This window comes from Ictalurus punctatus, chromosome 1, assembly GCF_001660625.3.
Source record: "Ictalurus punctatus breed USDA103 chromosome 1, Coco_2.0, whole genome shotgun sequence".
Classification (NCBI taxonomy): Eukaryota; Metazoa; Chordata; class Actinopteri; order Siluriformes; family Ictaluridae; genus Ictalurus; species Ictalurus punctatus.
In genome coordinates, this window is record NC_030416.2 from 2,199,669 (window position 1) to 2,221,491 (window position 21,823).

The 21,823-nt window shown below is 40.7% G+C and overlaps 1 protein-coding gene across 11 annotated transcripts in view; it reads right to left on the bottom strand.

The window, feature by feature from the left end:
* Positions 1–21,823, bottom strand: part of LOC108263891 (coiled-coil domain-containing protein 178) — a 39,052-nt gene that overhangs the window by 8,403 nt on the left and 8,826 nt on the right. For 9 of the 11 annotated variants that reach the window (XM_053673688.1, XM_053673645.1, XM_047159890.2 and 6 more), the window contains 15 exons: positions 21,598–21,801; positions 21,267–21,487; positions 20,943–21,085; positions 20,272–20,425; positions 19,409–19,504; positions 18,636–18,772; positions 14,693–14,876; positions 12,586–12,648; positions 12,142–12,303; positions 11,839–11,952; positions 11,531–11,676; positions 11,060–11,219; positions 7,517–7,666; positions 5,092–5,226; positions 1,753–2,478 (listed from right to left, as the gene is read on the bottom strand). In XM_053673688.1, coding sequence (XP_053529663.1) covers positions 2,341–2,478; positions 5,092–5,226; positions 7,517–7,666; positions 11,060–11,219; positions 11,531–11,676; positions 11,839–11,952; positions 12,142–12,303; positions 12,586–12,648; positions 14,693–14,876; positions 18,636–18,772; positions 19,409–19,504; positions 20,272–20,425; positions 20,943–21,085; positions 21,267–21,487; positions 21,598–21,801 — 2,207 coding nt within the window. In that variant the 3' untranslated portion in view covers positions 1,753–2,340. Of the gene's footprint in view, positions 1–1,752; positions 2,479–5,091; positions 5,227–7,516; positions 7,667–8,647; positions 8,751–11,059; positions 11,220–11,530; positions 11,677–11,838; positions 11,953–12,141; positions 12,304–12,585; positions 12,649–14,692; positions 14,877–18,635; positions 18,773–19,408; positions 19,505–20,271; positions 20,426–20,942; positions 21,086–21,266; positions 21,488–21,597; positions 21,802–21,823 lie in introns of those variants that run through there. The other 2 variants (XR_008393057.1, XM_053673756.1) reach the window with 2 other exon arrangements.

Sequence of the window (21,823 nt, forward strand, 5' to 3'; positions counted from 1 at the left end):
AAGGCCATTACCTCTGACTTCTGGTGTCACTCTGCTAACTGTATCCAAAAACCTCCTCCTGTTCTGAAACGACTCAATATCGCAGAAACAGGAGGAATTTTAGTCTGCGCACAATTTTTGCGTTTTCTCAGGAAACATGAATACGAATATTTCCTGTAGCGCCCAGCTCATCGTGTCTACGAATGCTATACGACGCTGTTGACCTATAACGCACTATCGAATACTAAGACTGCGTCGTGCGTTTCATAAAGCGCACGTGTGTGCATAACCGTGCGTCTGTGGAACGTCAGAGCGGCGCGGGAACGGCGACGGATGCATTTGATGCATGTTTCCAGGGAAATTAATGACACTATGACGTTCCAGGTTCGGTGCCATTTATTTCGCAGGATTGATTAGCAGGATAGAGGGCGCAGATGAATGTGTTTGGGAAGTGTGCTAATTTAAAATATGGCTGCCCAAACTGGAAGAGATAGCAGAGAGACATTCCATCCTTCAAAAAAAACGTGACCCTGGCACATCCAGAGAGGGAACGCCAGCTCTCGCTGCACAACAACAACAAAAAAAACACACAAAAAAAACGGAGTCGCCGTACCGAGAAGCTTAAAGAGTAAAACGCAAGGAGCGTTGTTCCGACGCGACGCGGTCCAGAGATCCTGTCGGTCGAACCTTCGCACGTACGGTACCACGGATCCACGGCTGCGTGTTGTATTACTCATCAGTGGCCTGTGCTTTGGCTTGATTGTTTCATTAACAACTCTCCGGAGCGAGATTTCAGAGAGCCTTGCGTTCTGACAGCCGGCGATGCAACGGAGCGTCACTGACGCACGCATAGCTTCATATACGGCTGTCAGGAATCCAGGAAGTCGGTTTAGCTGTTATAGCACTGCGTTGTTGCGTTCTCGCTTCTGATTGGTCGGAAGGTTTGGCTGTAATGCAGATCGCGGGGTTATACGGACGCCGTCGTTTCTACAGTAACGATTCCATGCATAGTCAAGTTGTCATGTACGTGGAAGGAGTCTACAGTGTCGGCGCATTCTAATTTCTAATTTGACATTTTCTGACCCGGGATGTCTTCAGGATAGAGCCAGGGACTGTTTTAAACCTTACGTGTAACTAGAAATGTATAAAAATGACAGTGTTCTTTAACGAATAAAAATATACATCACTATTATTAGGAAATTGCTGTGTTATGAAAGGAATATAACACGTCAGGACATGCTGTAATAGGAAAACAACTATTCTTATAACTTCACAGTGGTAACAGCGAGTCCGCTTCTCCTCGGGTTGCGCCACATGACGCCGTTGTTGATTCATTTCCTTACATAATCGTTTACAGTGAGAAATCCAGTTCAATTCCTGAAGTAGTTTCTGTTTTTCTTATCTGTTACAGCGCTGGAGAATCCAAAAGGCACCAAACCTGCTGTAATAATGCACGTTATTATATATAAATATATAGGAGTTCACGGCAGAACCGAAACGAGAAACGCATCCCGAAATGAATTCGTCACTGGCGCGCATCAGTCATGTGATGAGAGAAAATAGGAACACGAGTGTTTTCATGGGGTTCTGAGGAACGCCAGTGGGTAGTGCTCACACAACATCCTTCTGTGCATACTATTTACCCCTGGATCGCTTCAGGCTAATGTCTCAATAATTTTCCTTCTCTCTCTCTCTTTCTCTCACTCTTTTTTTTTTTTTTTTTTTTTTTTTCGCAGGTCCTTCCCACAAAGGACTTGACTAATGATCCATGGACAAAATGAAGCATTTAAATTTATTCATTAATCATTCATCTCCAGCTCATTGAAAATGCTAAACTTCCACAAAATTAAGATTGAATATTGAAAAGTGATTGAGAGAGACAGTTCTGCGGGCGGGAAGACGTTTGGGGGGGAGACAGGAGAAGAAAAAAAAAGGGGGGGAATAAACAACAAAAAGAGTGAGAGAGAGAGAGAATGAGAGATTCAGGGTGAGGGAGGAAGCGTATACTTCGGCCGTGCGCCGGTTAAGACTACGCAGGTATACTAACCACGGGGATAAGGTCAGGAGGGTTTTAGTAGGTGTAATTAGATCCGGGAATGTGGAGAAGCGTAGAATTTCTGTCAACACAGCCCTGTAATTATTCTCTTTTCCAATTAATGGTGACATAGATTAATTATCTGATGAGGCAAAGCCAATTGCAATCATTCACCCAGCTAAAATTAGATCATTCCTGACAGCAGCATGAAAGTCACCTGTTTCATTGTTATGGATTGGGCTGTGAGGAGCAGCGAGGGTGGAGAGAGTGAAGCACGCTCCGAGAGGGTTTTAAGTGAGTCGTCTGGCACAAAGGTGAGCGTCCAATTACTCTGCTATCTGCACCGTAGGCATCGGCCGGTTAAGTCCATCGAGGTCCACGCGCCCCTGTTTGTCCGCCGTGGCGTCGTGGCCGGCGTCCGTCAGGAAGGCCGAGACGCGCTGGATTGCTCTGGACAAGTCCTCCTGTTTAAACGGGCAAGCAAACATTGCAAGAGCTGAGCAATAATGCAAAAATAAATAAATAAATAAAGAGAGAGAGAGAGACGGTGATACGGAGGCGCTACCGCTGCTCCGTCTCAGCCTACACGCAAAACATCAGATGTTGTGAGGGGAAAAAGAGACAAGGAGATGAGATGGCGTGCAGAACTCCTGGTGAACTGTGCATGTGGGTTCAGTGCACATCTGCTCTTAAAAAAAAAAAACCCTCAGCGACCAGATTTTCTATTAAACTGCCTTGCACTGTCAACCAGCTTGGGAATCTGAGCTGGCCTAGCCATGCAGAAATTCTCTGACTAACAATTATATCAGAAACAAGATCTTGGATTATGATCCCCCGAGAGCAGCGCAGCGGGCATCCGCTCCAATTATTACCGGCCATTCACAACTCTCCACCCTGTTCTCTGTTGTTAGCAATTGTCAATTATGCTATCCCTGGTGTAAACTTGCATAACCCTGAACGCAGTGCCCTGATTTGGCAGGAGCGTTTGCGAGATGACAGCCTCGTGCTCTCCCATCCCTCTCTTTCTCTCTCGCCTTCTCACATCACCCCCCCCCCCCCCCACACACACACACACTTCTCCGCACTACATCCCTCCACTCTAGTTGAGCTAGTCGGAGGCAGTCATTTGTGCCTCAGGAAGACACAGTGACAAATCAGCGGCGCTACTTTTCGTGATTGGGCGTTCCTCTCCAGTGGGCGTGCGGGTGTCTTGTGCCTGTGCAGCCCGATGAAGAATCCGGCTGCTTAAATAAAAGCGGTGTTGATTGAAGTGTTGAAATACTGCGGGAGAAAGCTAATATAGTCTGCTGAAGGCGTCCGTTACACAAGCTCCACCTTGGTACAGGTACTCCGCGACGGGACGCCTTCCGAGGCGAGACGTCGATGTCTCGAATCGACAGACATCGCCTCGTAGTCACCAAAGTATGAAAACCTTAAAACGCATTCTTCATGAATGCGTAACGAATAACGTTTATATCATATCCTCAAATCCGATCGGTCGGAAAAAAGTGTCGGCTCGTTCTAATACCGTACGCCATCGTTTCTATAGTGACGATGTCACGTGAACGCGCTTTCTGAAGTCAGAACAGGAACTAACTCGCCTGGCGAGGACGTGCCGCGGTATTAAACGTATAAATAGTCGCCGTGGTAATAAGAGGAATAAAAATAAATAAAAAACCGCTCCAGGACACGCGGTCATATAAGTAGCGCTGATGTGCTATGGGTCGCTCTGTGCTGACCGACGATTTGCTGAGTCATGGTGCCGGGCGAAAGTATTGGCACACACTTACTGATTGTGATTCAGTGTGGTAGCTGAGCTTGGACGTACAGTACCCTAGCGCTACGTTCAACAAGTCGCTCGTGTCGCTTGTAGTCACTTATGGGCGTGGCACGTTCAGCACAGGTAGCCAAAACGTAAAGCCTATACGACTATACGGTTCATACGTACGTGAAACGAGTTTGGCTTCATACGTGTATTAGGATAGACAGTGAGGCCTGCTGCAGAATCACGTGAGAGCTTTAGGAATGTTTTTTGTCTTAATGAGCTCCGTGTTAAACCTGGCTAGGGTTGAGGTTGTTCTGTTAATAAATTCCGGGAAGGTGCTGCATTCTGGTGCAGTTTTAGGTACCGAGTGAAAAACAATAAATAAATAAATAAATAATCACAAAAGGTGAGTCATTTGACACTGGGGGACTTTATATGCAGGTCTGCTTTCCACTATAGTTATTGCGGTATTAAGTAAATCAGCAGTGTGTGCATGTGTGTGAGTGTGTGGAGTTGGACAGGGGTGGTGGTGGGGGTGGTTTAGGTGAGGGGGGGGGGGGGGGGGGATCTATGCTAAGCTGCGACAGAGTTGAGTAAGGCTGCTCCTTTGTCCTTCACACTTGGAGGAGCCCTAAGAACTCCTCGCCTTCATGCTCCATTCCCCAGGCCGGCTTCCTAAGCTCGCCTCCCTCGACTGAGCCGCAAACACACCAGGGCTCACCTCATTACAGCAGCTGCATCACACCCACGTTTTCACCATTAGCTCGTTGAAAAACCTTCGCTCCGCTTATCGTATGTTCTCAGCGTTTTCGGGAAGCATTACATTGCGACGTTACAGCACGAACGGTACCGATACCACAGCCTTGCCGAGTTCTAGATTCTGATCGGTCGGAAAGGTGTCGGTTCATGATCTATAAGGGCCGATCAGAACATGTAAAAAAAACAAAAAAAAAAACCAAACATGTTACACTGATGGAAGGAGTCTCCAGTGTCAGCTGCCGTAATGTTACGTATGACAAGCTGCATTTTTTTTCTTCCTTTCTTCTAGACTTATTAACATGACGAGCGAGGAAAAAAAAAAAAAAAAAAGGAGGGGGTGGTGACGGTTAGCTGATAATCCTTCAGATCGGTTTACTCATTAGTATACGACACGAACGGGACCTCGTACACCAGACCGCCCGTTATTCTTCCTGGCTAAGTGCTGGTGTTGTGTATTCACATTGCTTTGACACAAATGTGTATAGGCCTGTGTGTGTACATATATATATGTGTGTGTGTGTGTGTGTGTGTGTGTGTGTTAAACCGCCCATACCTGGAGGGCTTTCATTTTCTGCTTGTTCTGGTTGGAGAGGGCCTGGAAGCGGGCCAGCTCTGCTTGGCTGTAGACGCTGCGGTGTTTGAAGTATTTCAGCATGGCTTTGTGCATCCTCCTCTGCAACAATGAAAGCTGGGGAGGAGAGAAAGAAGGGAGAAAAAAAAAAAAGGAGAGAGAGAGAGAGAGAGAGAGAAATGGTAAGGCAAGAGAGGAAATTAATGGCAGTGTTCAAGAAGAATGATGGAGGGAAATAGAGAAAGCAGTCAATAGCCCATTCTGCAGTACACGGGCCTGACAGGAATTTCACAGTCTCCTGCTCTCCCTGCCCACTCATGTGCACTGGGTGGAATCCAGTCACATCTGGCTGCCAGGATGGGGGGTTAATTTTCTCTAAATGCTTCAGCGGTTTTGTTCTAGCTGAGGCAAACTCTGTGACTGCAAAGCTGATGAGTAAAATATTTCGACTTCACCCACTTTAACTTTATACCAATCCCCTCAAGACATATTTTACACATACACAAAGAGTCATGAACCCCCTGCCGCAATTAGAAATTATTCCGAGTCCACTGGAAGAAGACAATAAAACGAAGAGAGAGAGAGAGAGAGAGAGAGAGAGAGAGAGTGTGTGTGTGTGTGTGTGTGTGTGTGAGAGAGAGAGAGAGAGAGAAAGAGAGTGAAAGACAGAAGACATGCTGCTCGCTTTTCTCTTTTCGGAATAGTTTTCCTGTTAAAAAAAAAAGGAAAAAAAAGCTTTTCAATTCTAAAGGATGTTGTGGTTTGCTTCGCCCCATCTCTTCTCTCTTCCTTTAAGCTTATCATTGCTTGGCAATGTGTTCCTTGGAGCATGAAAGAACTAACGAGAATTACCTCAGCCATCAACTGCTGAAGAAGGGGGGAAAAAAATGGGGTTTATTCCTCGCGGAACAGAATGTTAAAATGTGTACACTAGTCTCGGCGCGAGACGTAAAGACGTGGAGATCAACAGAAGGAAGCGCGTTGGAATCTGAATGATTCGTAATGCGAAGCACCTGTCTCGGCGTCCAAAGCGCAGAAGGGTTTCCGTATAAATCCTGGTGTTTGCGTTACGTTTCTGGAGCACGGTGCTAGTATTAACGGATGGCCGTCGTTTAAAGAAGAAAACGCTGCTGTTGTAGGACAATACAACAATGCGTGCGTGCGGGTCCTGAAGACTTTCTATCCATCTTGAGAAAACGGGAACGTCCTGAGGACGTTCTCGCACTGGAGACTCCTTCCAGATCGAGCTGTTACCGCAGAGTAACACCTTCCGACCAATCAGGATCCTAGAATCCGACACCTTTAAAGACAAAGGCCTTTAAAGACGTCAGACCGAACATCGGCTCGCCGCCCGCGTCTCCGTAGATCTTACAGCGTCCTATGTGTTACTCCAGGCTTCTCTGTGCTTCAGGGGGGAAAAAAATCATTAAAAAAAAAAAAAGAGAAAATGTCAAAATCTTTAGTTTAGAAAATAAACAACAAACTGTAAAAGCCTGAATGCCGCGTGGAAGAAAATCAGGCTTTGATCACGAGCGTGGAGAATCCCGTCCACAGGATTTGCCTTTTGCATGCATTTCTCACTTGATAACATTCATGTCGTTAGATGAGGAGTTGTAGAAGTATTAGCCTTTCAGGGTTTGATTTTTAGCCGCAGTTACACTGTTGTACTGCTGGTGGAAGAATAATATGGTTATTCTATGATGTTCACATTCTGTACCGATGCAAACTCAAATAAACGGGCTCACGACTCGTTAAAAACAAAGACGATCCTGAAAATAAAAATCTGTGTTTTAAATATGACAAGATGAACGTGTATTAATATTATTAAAAGAGCAGGCATCTCATGATCAGAATGATGTCAGGAAACGCAGTCGAATACGTTCGAATGCGCTCTTATTTTTCCGTTCCATCCTAGTGTAACGACTATAACGCTAGAAGTCACGGTAGGATTGTTTCCCTTAATTAGTACACATAAACATACTGTATATTTAGGAGGGGGGGAAAAAACCCCACTTAGAAACACTTAGTTTTGTTACATCAATCAACGATTATTTCCTAGAACGCAAAATCCTGCAGAATTAATCAAGACCGTCTGACAAATCACATGCAAAACACTTCATATATATATATATATATATAAAATCTGTACGTATAGATGTATGTATAATCAGAACATCTCTTTTTTTTCTTCGCTAATGGACATATTGCACGTCGTTAAGGTTTACTGCGGTGGCCATGTTGCTGGTTGTACAATCGAAAAACAACCGCTGTTATGTGATGCTGTGATGCACTCTGCGTGTATATATATAACTGAAAACAGCCCACGCAAAAGCATGCGTCGCTATAACAGCCCTCTGTTGGCGTACACGTGTCAGAGCGAGTGCGCTGGACTATTTCTTTTTTTTACCTGGGTGTGATCGTGAAACGAGGCCTCGGCTCTGTTTTTCTCACTCGACGCGAGCACGGCTTCTCGCCTGGCAACCATCACGGCTTTCTGCAGCTCCCCGTATTCCTGCGCCAGCTCGGCGTTCTCTTTTAGAGCTTTCCTCAAATTAGCCTGCGCAGTCAGGAAGAGAAGCGTCAGTGACGTTAAAAAAAAAAAATGAACAAACAAAACAAAACAAAACAAAACAGAACGACCGTGATCCGAACCGAAAGGCTGGAGGTCTGGAGTCGGATCGATCATTTGGTGTTCTGCGGCCGTAAATGACAGTTTTACACCGTTTCTATAGTAACGACTTGTGTATGGTGGACGCGGCACATAATCGAAGACGAATCCTAAACAACATATTGTTATTCGTTCACCGAAAGGAAAAAAAAAAAAAGAAAAGATCCAATCGTTGATAAGGGGACGCTTTAATGTGACATTTAAGATTTAAGGAAGGAGTCTCCAGTGTCAGTGTCGGTGCTTCGTAACAGTCAGAGGTAAAGAGTTACGTTTACAGATTTTTCTGACGTCAAGAAAACGTCATGGAACGACTCTATGCAGTCGTATGAAATGAACCTGCACCTTGTTTTACATCGATTTTTTCCCACGTGTCTACAGATAAAACTGGACTTCTAGAAAAGCTAGGATATTCGACAGTATACAGCGCAGTTTAGTGGACCTTTAATGAGCCAGACTCACACTTAAACCATATAATTCGGTGAATACAATGAAACGAATGGGAAAACGTATATATGAAGTCAATTACATCCACGTCTCTGAACCTGGACTCGAACGGTGCCAACATTTATGGTTTACCTCTCGCACTGACGTCGTTCACGTATACGACGACGTACGGTGGGGAAATGAAACTTAAAGAGAGAAATGACATTATTCTAACGCGCTTGCTTGCCTGCTCAGAAACAGCTACGACAGGTGACGTCGTCGTGCGCGTTTGTCCTACGTGTTTGGGGGGGGGGAGAGAGAAAAAGAAGTCAAATTCCTCGTTAACGAGCATGTGCGTGTCACAACACGGCAGTGCTGCGGTGAAACCTCTTTGCTACGACATGCACAAACACTAATAATCAGACGGCACTTAGAGGAGCATGTAAACAAATTACAATAAATAAATGGCTGATTTGCCTGTCTCATCTCATCTCCATGCCGCTCTCATGGCTGAAGGCAAGGCTGAGCCGCGGGCACGTCTCTGTCGTACCTGTACAAATAATGGAGTGCATTTGGGCAGTAAAACAGTGCAGCACTAACTGATGAGTGGAAGCCAGCAGAGGGACTGGCCATAAACATGACAAATGCAGCCTATTGATTTAAAGCTTAATTACTGCATGCGGCACTGACAAAGCCTGTCTCACATGCCCGCAAAGTGTAAATGGAACAAATTATGCTTTGTTGAGTGTAAGAAACTGATGGTGTCGGCACTTTGCGTCGTCTTTTTCCTCCCGCTTGACGAGAATCGCTCTTGATCAAATAAACAAACAAACAATCGGCGCCGGGGACTACGAGGAAAACAAATTGATTCGGAATGGGAGTCATGCTAGAGTACATGTTCGGCTTCAACACCCTACTAGCTGTTTATACCTGCCTTATGGATGCTCTATATGACTGCCATATGGTGTCTGTTTAGATTAATTTGTTTCGTACAAATGAACATGACGGTAGAAAAGCGGATGGGGGGAGGGAGGGGGGGGGGCGCAAACAAAAACGTGGAAGTTATTTTACATAGAGACGTACACTCTTGTGATTTCAAGAGACATCTTTATCGTTATTTTTAAGACTTAATTAATGAGAGAGAGAGAGAGAGAGAGAAGAGACGTCGACGGTTTAGGCCTATCGTCTAAAATAGGAAAATAATCAACGATTGGTTGTGATGAAGCTATGAGTTATGGTTAAGTCTTTAATTCGTCTTACGCCACAGCGATTACAATTGAATATTTATTACATGATAAAAACCCTACTGTTTTTTTATTTTATCTAACCGTTTATAGTTAATCCTGTGGAACGTCCACGAAACAAGTTAGTTGCTGTGCTGTTATTATTTACGTCGTTCTGTCGCCGAGTCACTAAGGTAAACGATAAATGAAGACTTTCCTGTGGTGGAAAAACCTCGGATTGTTCCGACGCACCGACTCCTGGAGATTCCTTAAACGGTACAGAAATCTGCACCGCACGAACGGTTACGTATTTTTTTTTTACGTTTGAGGACACATTTTAGACGTTAATATAAACGTGCCTCGTAGCCGGCTAGCGGCGGACTGACCGAGAATTCGAATACCGACAGCGTTAGATAAAAGTTGACGTGATCGCGTAGAGCGTCTTGATCCGCAGCCAGTGCGACGAACCAGCGAGCAGTTCACGTCGCAGAAGAGGAAGAGAAAAAAAAAACGCACAGAAAGACCCTGCGACTGTACTCCTTGCCGTTTCCTTTCTTTAACTGGTAAACGCGGGCGCTTTAATGAGTGTGTTTGCTGCTGTTTTATTGTTTTCTGCGCAAGGCCTGAAAAAGGCGCTCTGCTCTGCTGCCCTGCAGCCAGCTAATGGGACCCCGGCTCTATGAGGGAAGACTTTTAATTCTGCGCCTGTCTCGCACCAACAACTTGTTTGGAGTTTGCTGCACCCATGCGCGCATGGCGGATTAAGCTCCATTGCCTTTTCTTGTTTTGAACTAATGCATTCTTGATCACCGTTTAATGAAACTATATACCACATGGCGATTTCACATTAGATAAGCCATGTGAGACTCTCATCAGGCGCGAGGCTCTGACTGGGGCCATAATCCTGAATCTCAACTCCCCCAATAAATGGCTTTTTCCAAGCAAAATGAAGTGATAATTCATGGCTTTCATGCAACACATAACATATTATTCCTTACAGAAAATTATATGAGGCTGCTTCGCATTACTAGAACAAACATGTATTAGCATTGTGACACTGGATGGCTGGGACGGAAGAGAAACACGAAAAGATAAAAATAAAGGAAATATACGATATTATATATAACGCTAACGATTGGCAGGGCTTAAAATGTTAGACTTTACTGCTGTATAAAGGCCTTGTGAAATCTGAGCATACAGCGAAACTATACGTAGAGTACATTTCTCAGATGATACACACCTTACATCTCTGAGCATTATAGGTGGTATCGTTACGACGTGCCGTATCGTGGGTTCACGGTGCATTGCATACGTTTTTACACCCCAAATGTGGGACTTTTTCCACATTATGTAGTGTTACAACCTGAAACTGAAAGCTCTGATTTGAGAAGTATTCACCCCTGTGATATCATTGGCTGGCGAAAATAAATAAATAAATGAAGAGCTTAGGTTAGCTGCTAATTGTTAAGTAGCTTCACATTAGACTTTTGCTTTACAGGTTTGTTAGTGTTGCTTGGCGTACATCAGATTTTTTTCTGTTTCTTCTCACTGCAATATATAGCACCTCTGTGGCTCAGGGCATTATGCATACTAGTAGTGACACCCCCCAACCCCCACCCCCCACCCCCCGCCAAACCTTCAGGTCTTGCATCACAGCCTGCCGTTGGGAAAGGAGGGTCGAGTGAGCCTCATTTGAAAGGTCGGTCCTGTTTCTGCAGGCCACCGTGTCGCTCTGCAGGCTGGACATCACGGTGCTGATCAGGTTGTGCTTATACTCCACCATGTCAGATTCACTCCTAAAACAAAACACACACACACACACACACACACACACACACAAAACCCCACACAGTTGCTTAAAATCATGCCTGGTTCTCAATGTAGATTATCTAATAAAAACAGTCTTCCTATATTACATGATCAGTAAAGCGAAACTAACTGGGGACTACTTAATGCTACAGGAGATTTCATTAATATCCCTCTATATATTGTACGTCCTAAGTTTTTATAGCATGCACGAGTGTCCTCTCCAAACGTGTCTTTCACATGCTTTAGCTCTCACGTTAAGGAGTCTTTATACCGTTTCTCTCGTCGTATCTTGACTTACCGTAGTTCTTCCAGGACTTGCGGAATGGCAGTAACCGTGTCCTCCATCACCGCCGATTCCGTTCTGTATTCTTCACACTTTAGCCTGAGCTCATCGAGCCTTCTGGAAACCTGTTCACGTCTCACCAGGACTGCCGTACGGGCTTCCTGCAGACATAATATCCCATAAACATGCACAAAATCTCCCAAACGTATTTAATATATATATATATATATATATATATATATATATATATATATATATATATATATATATATATATATATATAGATGTATATGAACACGTGATTCAGACGTGATTGTAAATACTTTAGCTGAATGCAGACGGTCGAGACAGGCACGCTTCTGCTGCTCAAGGTCATCAGACAGGGTTTTGTGTGCAGTCAGGACGTCACTCAGTTTCCTTTTCAAGTCCTCGATTTTCTAAGAGGAAAATTCGAAATGAGCAGGAACTAAAAGTTTACTTTAATTGGAAATCGTGTGCAATTAAAATGTATACTAAAATGTAAAATACTGCGCTTTTTTTTTTGCATGAAGCTAGACGGCGTATGCTAGCCTGCTGTATTTCGTCATATATCGTAATGTCCTGTTGGCTTTGAGTGAAATCCTTACTTTAGATTTGGCTGTGTGTGTTTCTCGTAGTTTAACCAGCTCTGTCTCCAGTTGGGCGACTGCAATCGAGGCTTCTTCGTGCTCTTTCGCTACCTCATCTTTCTCTCGCTCACAATCGGCTTCTATCACTTTATATTCCTTATTGATTGACGTGATGTTACCCTAAAGGTTAAGAACAAAGAGTAAAAAAAATGTCAAAATCAATAAATAAAGACATAATATAATTACATTTAAAAGCAGGAGTTTTGTGGACCTCGGTGAAAATTGATGAAAAACTGTTCCTCAATAAACTAATTAAAAGGGTAAAGTTTACATTTATTAGATTGTTAGCCTGGTGACTGAACCTTACTTGATATTTTAAAATACAGACATTTGAGCAGTGACGGTGTTTTTTTTTTTTTTTTTTGAGTGCACGTGTCACGCTGATGTGTTCTGAGAGCTTACCTTGAGGACTGCTAACAGTGTCATCTCACTCATCAGCTGCATCTTCAATGTTTCGGTCTCTTTCTGCCAAACAAAGAAGCTAGCCTTGACTATCAAGAAACAGCTCTAGGACTTGATCGCTCATGTTTTTTTTCTTTCCCCCATTGTCCTTTTATAATCATTTGAAATATATATATTTTTTTCCATTAAAGAAGACAAGGACAATAAGTTTGAAGTTATTTAACTTATTCAACACTATGCGTCATGGAGCGGTGGAAAACCTGCTGTTACAAAGCACTGACACCGGAGACTCCTTCCATAAAGGTCTATGAGTTGTTACTATACGAAGCATAACGTATTAGATGGAGCTCATTAATATTAACCAATTTCTACATAATGTCCATTTCATATATATATATATATATATATATATATATATATATATATATATATATATATATATATATAATGTACACACATATACACACACAGTGTCCCTCCAAAAGCATTGGAACAGCAAGGCCATTTCATTTGCTTGTGCTATGCATGAAAGACATTTGGGTTTTGAGATTAAAAGACTGTAGATCAGAATTTCAGCTTCCATTTCCTGATATTTAAGTCTAGACGTGTTAAACACATCTTAGAACATGGCACCTTTGGTGATTTTTAGGTGAGCAAAAGTATAGGAACAGATAGTCTTAAAGTAAATAACACTTAATATTTGGTGGCACATCCCTTGCTTGCAGTAACTGAATCAATCCAGTGACAAAGTGACATCACCAAACTGTTGCATTTTTGTTTTGTGATGCTTTTCCAGGATTGTAGGGGGGTGGATGCTCCCTTCAGTCTCCTCTTCAGGAGGTGACATGCATGCTCAGTTTGGTTAAGGTTTGGTGATTGACTTGGCCAGTCTAAAACCTTGTACTCCCCCCCCCCCCCGCCCCCCCCCCCCGCCCCCCGATAAAGTCCTCTGTTGTCTTGGCATCGTTGTCTCTGCGCATTTCCCTGTAAACTGGCATACAGAACGTTTCTGAAGACTTTTGAATTCATTCTGCTGCTACCATCAGGAATTCCATCATCAATAAAGATTAGCGAGCCTGTTCCAGAAGCAGCCATGCGAGCCCAAGCCATGACACTGCCTCCACCGTGCTTGACTGATGAGCTCGGATGTTTTGGATCACGAGCAGATCCTTTCTTTTCCCACAAATTGACTTTTCCATCATTTTGGTAGAGGTTAATTTTGGTGCCAGAACTTTTCTGGCTCGTCTCTGTATTTCTTTGCAAATTCCAATCTGGCTTTCTGATTCTTACTGCTGATGACTGGTTTGCATCTTGTGGTGTGGCCTCTATAGTTCTGCTCTCAAAGTCTTCTTTGAACGGTGGATTGTGATACCTTCACCCCTGCCCTGTGGAGGTTGCTGGTGATGTCACTGACTTGTTTGTGGGTTATTCTTCACAGCTCTCACAATATTTCCGTCATCAGCTGCTGTTGTTTTCCTTGGCCGACCCGTTCCGTCTGGTTGGTAGTACACCAGTGGTTTCTTTCTTTTTCAGGACATTCCAAATGGTTTTATTGGCTACGCCCAACACTAGTACAATGCCTCTATGATAGATGTTCGCTCTTTTCTCAGCTTCAGAATGGTTTGCTTTTCTCCCATAGACAGCTCTCTGGTCTTCATGTTGGTTGTTAAATATGTAAATGTAAATATCAGGAAATGAACAGTGGAATTCTGATCTATCGTCTCATTCATCTTCTGATCTCAAAAACAAAAGAATTGGAAAGAATATAAGCGTGTCCAAAACCTATAAACTATATCAATTATAACATAAAGGAATGACCAGTCTTATGTATTATAAAGCTGGCTCCATAACCTGAAAAGTAGCATTATGGCATAAAGCAATGCTGATTCTCAATAGCATCATATACAGTACCTCCTCCGCTGATACACAAATTCTTTGTCAGATGCAGTCATGAAAATTAATGAAAGATGACTTATGAAGTAATAACGAGGCTTGGTTACTGGTTTTGCTGGTTGCATGGCTACCCACATGACTGGGTATTAATATGGATTAAAAGTACATGTAGACTATTTTCAGACAATAGTTGGACTATGAAGACTTTTCTTACCCTCATTCTCTGCTCCTGCACGAGTGTCTGCTGCTTCAGCTCCTGCAGCCGAGCCTTGGCGTTAGTGTGGTGGGCGGTGTGCAGTGCCAGCTCACCCTTGGCCTGATCCCTCTGTTCCTCATTTTGACTGATCTTCTCTAGTATCTGCTTTTGGTTCTTTTGCAGTTGCTGCACTGCCTGCTTGCTACAATGAGTAAAACACACACACACACACACACACACACACACACACACACACACAAGGCAAATATTCACATTATCACTTCATTAGCTAAAATGATAAAAATCAAGAACAAGGAGAAATGGACACTCATTAAATACGTGCAGATTTTGCCAAACACTATAATGATCAGAACTCAACAGCTCCTTTACAGCTTGGTATTGTAACTTTATTGTAACTGTAAACTTTATAGGCTTCATATTTTTCATACCATATTTGCATTTACTGTATAATGGTTGTTGTATAGTGTTTACTGTATAATGCTTGCTGTAGAGTGATTATTGGATATGTTGGGGTTTTTTTGCATCTTGCATGTTGTATAATGTTTACTGTATAGTGTTTGTTGTATATTGTTTATTATGTAATGTTTATTGTAGAGTAACTGTTGTGTAGTGCTTAGTATACAGTAATTTCTATAGTGTTCGTAGAATAGTGATTGCTGTGTAGTATTTATTGTAGCGTGACTGTTGTATAGTGTTTGCTGCATAGTGTTTACTGTATAGTGTGTATTTCATAGATATTTTTTGCATATTGTTTATTGTGTAGTGCTTAATATACTGTCATTTGTACAGTGGCTGTTGTACAGTATTTGTTGTACTGTGATTGTTGTTGAGTGATTATTTTATATTGTTTGCATATAATCTTGTATATAATTTATCGTAGAGTAACTGCTGTATAGTGCCTAATAGACAGTAATTGGTATAGTGTTCATTGTATATTTTTTATTGTTTACTGTGCTGTGTTTGTTGTATAGTGTTTATTGTGTAGTCTTAGTTGTATAGTGTTTGCTGTACATTGTTTATAGTGTAGTGTTTATTGTAGAGTAAATGTTGTATAGTGCTTAATATTCAGTCATTTGCACATTGTTTATTGTAAAGTGTTCATTGTGCACTGTTTATTTTATAGTGTTTGTTGTATTTGCTTATTGTTAAGGTGTAGTGTTATTGAGGGAGTATTACATAGCTGTATAATTATAGTATATTGTAGAGTAACTGCTGTATAGTGCTTAATAGACAGTAATTTATATAGTGTTCATTGTATATTGTTTATTGTGTGGTGTTTCTTCTATAGTATTTACTGTATATTGTTTACTGTATATCCTTCATTGTATATTGTTTACTGTTGTTAGTGTTGTAAAGTGTTTGATGTATAATGCTTTGTACAGTGTTTAATGCAGAGTGCTTATTGTGGTGTTTATTTTGTAGTGTTGTTGAGTGTTTGTATAGCGTTTGTTGTAGCATGTTTGCTGTATAGTGATTGGGGTATAGTATTTGTTCTATAGTGTTTGCTGTGTAGTGTTTGTTGTAGAGTGTTTAATGTATAGTGTTTACTGTAGAATGCCTAATGTATAGCAGTTGTGTTTAGTGCATAGTGTCTATTGTATAGTGTTTGGTGTGCAGTGTTTAATGAATATTGTTTATAGTTATGTGTTTACTGAATGGTGTTTATTGTACTATGTTATGTTTATTGGAAAGTGATAGTTATATAGAGTTTATTGTATAGTGTTTGATGTATAGCATTTATCCTACAGTATTTGATGTATAGTGTTTATTGTATAGTGTATAACGTATAGTGTTTATTGTATAGGGTTTGATGTATAGTGTTTATTGTATAGAGTTTATTGTATAGTCTTTGATGTATAGTGTTTATTATAGCGTTTGATGTATAGTGTTTATTGTAGTGTTTATTGTATAGTGTTTGATGTATAGTGTTTGGTGTATAGTGTCTATTGTATAGTGTTTATTGTACTGTTTGATGTATAGTGCTTATTGTATAGTGTTTGATGTATAGTGTTTATTGTATAGTGTTTATTGTGTAGTGTTTATTGTATAGAGCTTGATGTATTGTGTTTATTGTATAGTGTTTGATGTATAGTGCTTATTGTATAGAGTTTGATGTGTTTATTGTATAGTGTTTGATGTATAGTGATTATGTATAGTGTTTATTGTGTAGTGTTTATTGTATAGAGTTTGATGTATAGTGTTTATTGTATAGTGTTTGATGTATAGTTAATTGTGTAGTGTTTATTGTATAGAGTTTGATATATAGTGTTTATTGTATAGTGTTTGATGTGTAGTGTTTATTGTATAGAGTTTGATGTGTTGTGTTTGATGTATAGTGTTTATTGTATAGTGTTTGATGTGTAGTGTTTATTGTGTAGTGTTTATTGTATAGTTTGATATATAGTGTTTATTGTATAGTGTTTGATGTGTAGTGTTTATTGTGTAGTGTTTATTGTATAGTTTGATGTGTTGTGTTTATTGTATAGTGTTTACTGTATAGAGTTTGATGTGTTGTGTTTATTGTATAGTTTGATGTATTGCGTTTATTGTATAGTGTTTGATGTATAGTGTTTATTGTATAGTGTTTGATGTATAGTGTTTATTGTATAGAGTTTGATGTGTTGTGTTTGATGTGTTGTGTTTGATGTATAGTGTTTATTGTATAGAGTTTGATATATAGTGTTTATTGTATAGTGTTTGATGTATAGTGTTTATTGTGTAGTGTTTGATGTGTTGTGTTTATTGTATAGTTTGATGTATTGCGTTTATTGTATAGTGTTTGATGTATAGTGTTTATTGTATAGTGTTTGATGTATAGTGTTTATTGTGTAGTGTTTATTGTATAGAGTTTGATGTATTGTGTTTATTGTATAGTGTTTATTGTATAGAGTTTGGTGTATTGTGTTTATTGTAGTGTTTATGGGGGCAGTGGTTAAGGCTCTGGGTTACTGAACGGAAAGTCAGAGGTTCAAGCCCCAGCACTGCCAAGCTACCACTGTTGGGCCCTTGAGCAAGGCCCTTAACCCTCTCTGCTCCAGGGGTGCAGTATCATGGCTGACCCTGCACTCTGACCCCAACTTCCTGACAGGCTGGGGTATGCGAAGAAAACAATTTCACTGTGCTCTACTGTATATGTGACCAATAAAAACTCATCATCATTACAGAGTTTGATGTATAGTGCTTATTATATAGTGTTTGATGTATAGTGTTTATTGTGTAGAGTTTATTGTATAGTGTTTGATGTATAGTGCTTATTGTATAGTGTTTATTGTATAGTGTTTAATGTATAGTGTTTATTGTATAGTGTTTATTGTGTAGTTTATTGTAGTGTTTGATGTATAGTGTTTATTGTATAGTGTTTGATGTATAGTATTTGATATATAGTGTTTATTGTGTAGTGTTTGATGTATAGTGCTTATTATATAGTGTTTGATGTATAGTGTTTATTGTATAGTGTTTGATGTATAGTGTTTATTGTATAGTGTTTATTGTATAGTGTTTATTGTATAGTCTTTAATGTATAGTGTTTATTATATAGTCTTTATTGTATAGTGTTTATTGTATAGTGTTTATTATGTAGTTTATTGTAGTGTTTGATGTATAGTGTTTATTGTATAGTGTTTGATATATAGTGCATTGTATAGTGTTTGATGTATAGTGTTTATTGTATAGTGTTTGATGTATAGTGTTTATTGTATAGTGTTTGATGTATAGTGTTTATTGTATAGTGTTTGATGTATAGTATTTGATATATAGTGTTTATTGTGTAGTGTTTGATGTATAGTGCTTATTATATAGTGTTTGATGTATAGTGTTTATTGTATAGTGTTTGATGTATTTTGCTTACTGAATTTATTTATTGTAAAAAAACAACAACAATGTACTAAACTACTAAACCCGCACAGTAAAGCATTCATGTACAGTATGTAGAGCAGCACACCTTTGACAGATCTTCTTATTGTAGTCCTCAGCTTCTATTTCGTGTTCTTTATTTTTATCACGCAGGCGCAGGAGCTCCTGACGCTTCCTGCTGAAGACCTGCTCAGACTCGCAGACATTTGCTTCTCCTTCATGCCTCTGATAAACGACAAGCGTGACAGTTCTGTATACGTATCTATACGTAAAGTGTAATTTTTAAAAAATGGCACGCAGGCATGAGCAAACACGCAGCAGGATGAAGATGAGACTTGGCTGTATCTGTGGTACTGCTGCTTGTTTATGCAGGTTATCGCACTGGAAACATTGCGTTTATACTACTGATGCTTTTACATTTTTATTTGTTTGTTTGTCTGACAATACATTTGTAGATTGTAGATGTAGATTCTTTTTTGTTTTCGTATATATATATGACTGTACGAATGATGTAATAATAATGAGATCTTAAAAAGATCATCTTATTCGATATTTCAGAATGTTTATGCACCACATGCTCAACTCTTTTAATGCAGTATATTGTTAGAAAATTCGCATGAAAAGGTCTAAACATAAGACTAGTGTTAAAACAAAATGGTGGTGGTGTGTTTAAGACCATGGACCAATGTCCAAAATAAATCATGGGCCTTTCCTGCCCTCTAGAGGATGACTGAAAATGCCTTTTTTCTTTCTTTTTTTATTTAATTTTTATTAACACACATTACTCTTAATGGATTTATTTTAAAATAGCATTACTGGCCTTTTTTTTTTTTTTAATCATTAATATTAAACGATACTTACAGTTGCTTGGATCTGCTTCAAAAAGCTTGTAAAGTCGTCTCGTTTTTCCGCCAGTTTTCTTTCATGACTTTGTAGCTCTGCTTTTAGTTGCTGGACCTGAAGCAAGAAAGTTATCATTAGCACGATTTTAAACCACAGCGCTGTTGAATTCTCGATTGCGATCGGTCAGAAGGGGGTTGGATCAGTTTTCTGTAACAGCATCTCCTATATTAACGTACTTGTTCTGATACTGTTACTGTTTCTATAGTAACAGCTCCTTCGCAGCGACTTAATCGATGACTAATAAAACATTGCTTTGTTATTTAGGAAAAGCATATTGGATGCAGCGATGTTTTATGTCTTATGTTTATTTAACATTTTAAGGATTAGAGAAGGAGTCTCCGGTGTCAGCGCTTTGTAACAATAAGTATATTTTCGGACGAAACCGAAATTTCGCCCTTGATCTTTGCGGTTTCTAACATGATAAGATGAGGGTTTTTTTTTTGTGTGTGTGTTATTAACTTCAGGAGAGAGAGAGAGAGAGAGAGAGAGAGGAAAAAAGAAAGGTTGGTGAAAGAATGACCGTTCATAGCTGCGATATCATTAAACGTAACTATAAATGGATAAAAAGCACATGTTGTATTTGAATAAATAAAAAAATATTGTGACCGCTGGTGAATTGCTGTGGAATAAAGGGATGAAATGCTCCACGACATGCTGTTATAGGAAAATAATCAACTTCGTGGCGGTAACTAACTAGCGCGCCACCCTGTTGTTTATTTTTCTCAAACAGCACAACACCGAGCGTTTTATTCCTTACATATAGGATAGTTCTTCATTTAGGTGTACACTCTTATTTCAGTGACGTTTTGATTCACACTCACGGCATAGCTTATTTCGGTCTCTTGTGTTTCTAGAACGGGGATCTGCTGGAGCATGGCGTCAACCTGTTTATCGTTAAACACGACCTTCTCCTCAGTCTCGCGGATTCTGGCACACGAGTCATCCCAGGAAGACCGAAGCTGCTGGAGTTGGGTGCTGAAAGTGAAGAAGAAGTTGAACGATGTCGATTAAAGTCAAACGATATTATTGATCTTAGTTTATGCCTAATGCGGTCAATTCGAGAATTCAATAATAATTCATAATAGAGAATTCATAATAGCTTATTTGTTTTAATGTATTATGTCTCAGAAAGACAAAAAAAGAAATGATTGACACCCAGAAAGGAACGCAAACCGACCGTCACCATTAGAAAAGCGCAATTATAAACAAGGACACACGTTGACATGTCCTGAATGGCGTACTTGGGTACTTGTTTGCGCGTTCCTGCATAGCGGTCCCGTTTCTCATTATTAGGGATCGAAGGGATGCGCACAAGTACCGGTACTGTGCTCGTTCCAACTGTTAGCAAGAACTAAATCTGAAATGGCCAAAATCCCTAATGGCCTCCTGATGTTTATAGAGTATATACATGGAGTATGTGCTCTCCACTGGGTTTTGTATATTCTATGTAGTGTGCTATATAATTCATCGACTGTCCTTATTACTGACTCACATCCGCTCTTGAAGCTGAGTGTGGACGTCTTCGAGTGTCTGTCTTATGGCGCCCCTTTCGTTATTTATGTGAAGTTCATCATTCTCCAACTCCTGCTGGGAATCTCTCAGCTCATGGGACAACTCTGCGAGAACCTTGCTAGCCTAAAAAAAATAAATACATATAGACGTTTGAACATCTTAATCAGCAGTTATGGGAGGAGTCTCCAGTTTTAGTTTCAACCTGCTCAGATCAGACAGAAACCTTAAGACATCCAATCAAGATCTTATTTTCCACTAACGCCGCAAAAGGTTCTACTTAGATAGATAGCTCGGTTGTTCTCACCTCCGTCCGAGCCGATTCTATCCGCTTCGTGTTCCCGTGTTCCAAGTGCATCTTCTCTTTGAGAAGCGGGCGCTGGGTCTTTACAAACTCGATCTTCTCGAGCAGTCGATGATTCTGCATCTCGGCCTGCTTCAGGGTGTTTCGGACTTGCCGCGTTCGATCGCCGTTTACGCGAAGATGCCACCTCAGCTCGGCGATGTCTCTGGTGCAAGCGTCGTATTCTAGAGAGCAGTTTAAAAACCCATTAACGGTGAACAGTTTATTAGACAAAACACAACAGTTTAGCAGGCAAAAAAAAAAAAAAACGTTTATTCAGACGAAACTAGCGGACCTAGCTGCACCGCTACGGGAAATTCTTGTTGTTTCCATAGAGAGAGACTGTCCTGTTTTCTTCTCAGGCGCTGTGCTTTATATCGTTCCTCTTGCAGCGACTCCTTGGCCTCTTGCCGATCTGACTCCAGGCGCTTGATAAGTGACACCACTTCCAGCAGAACACCACCTGTCCCCTTCCAGAAGGGGTACGACGTTTCGTTTTCTACGTTTAAAAAAAGAAAAGA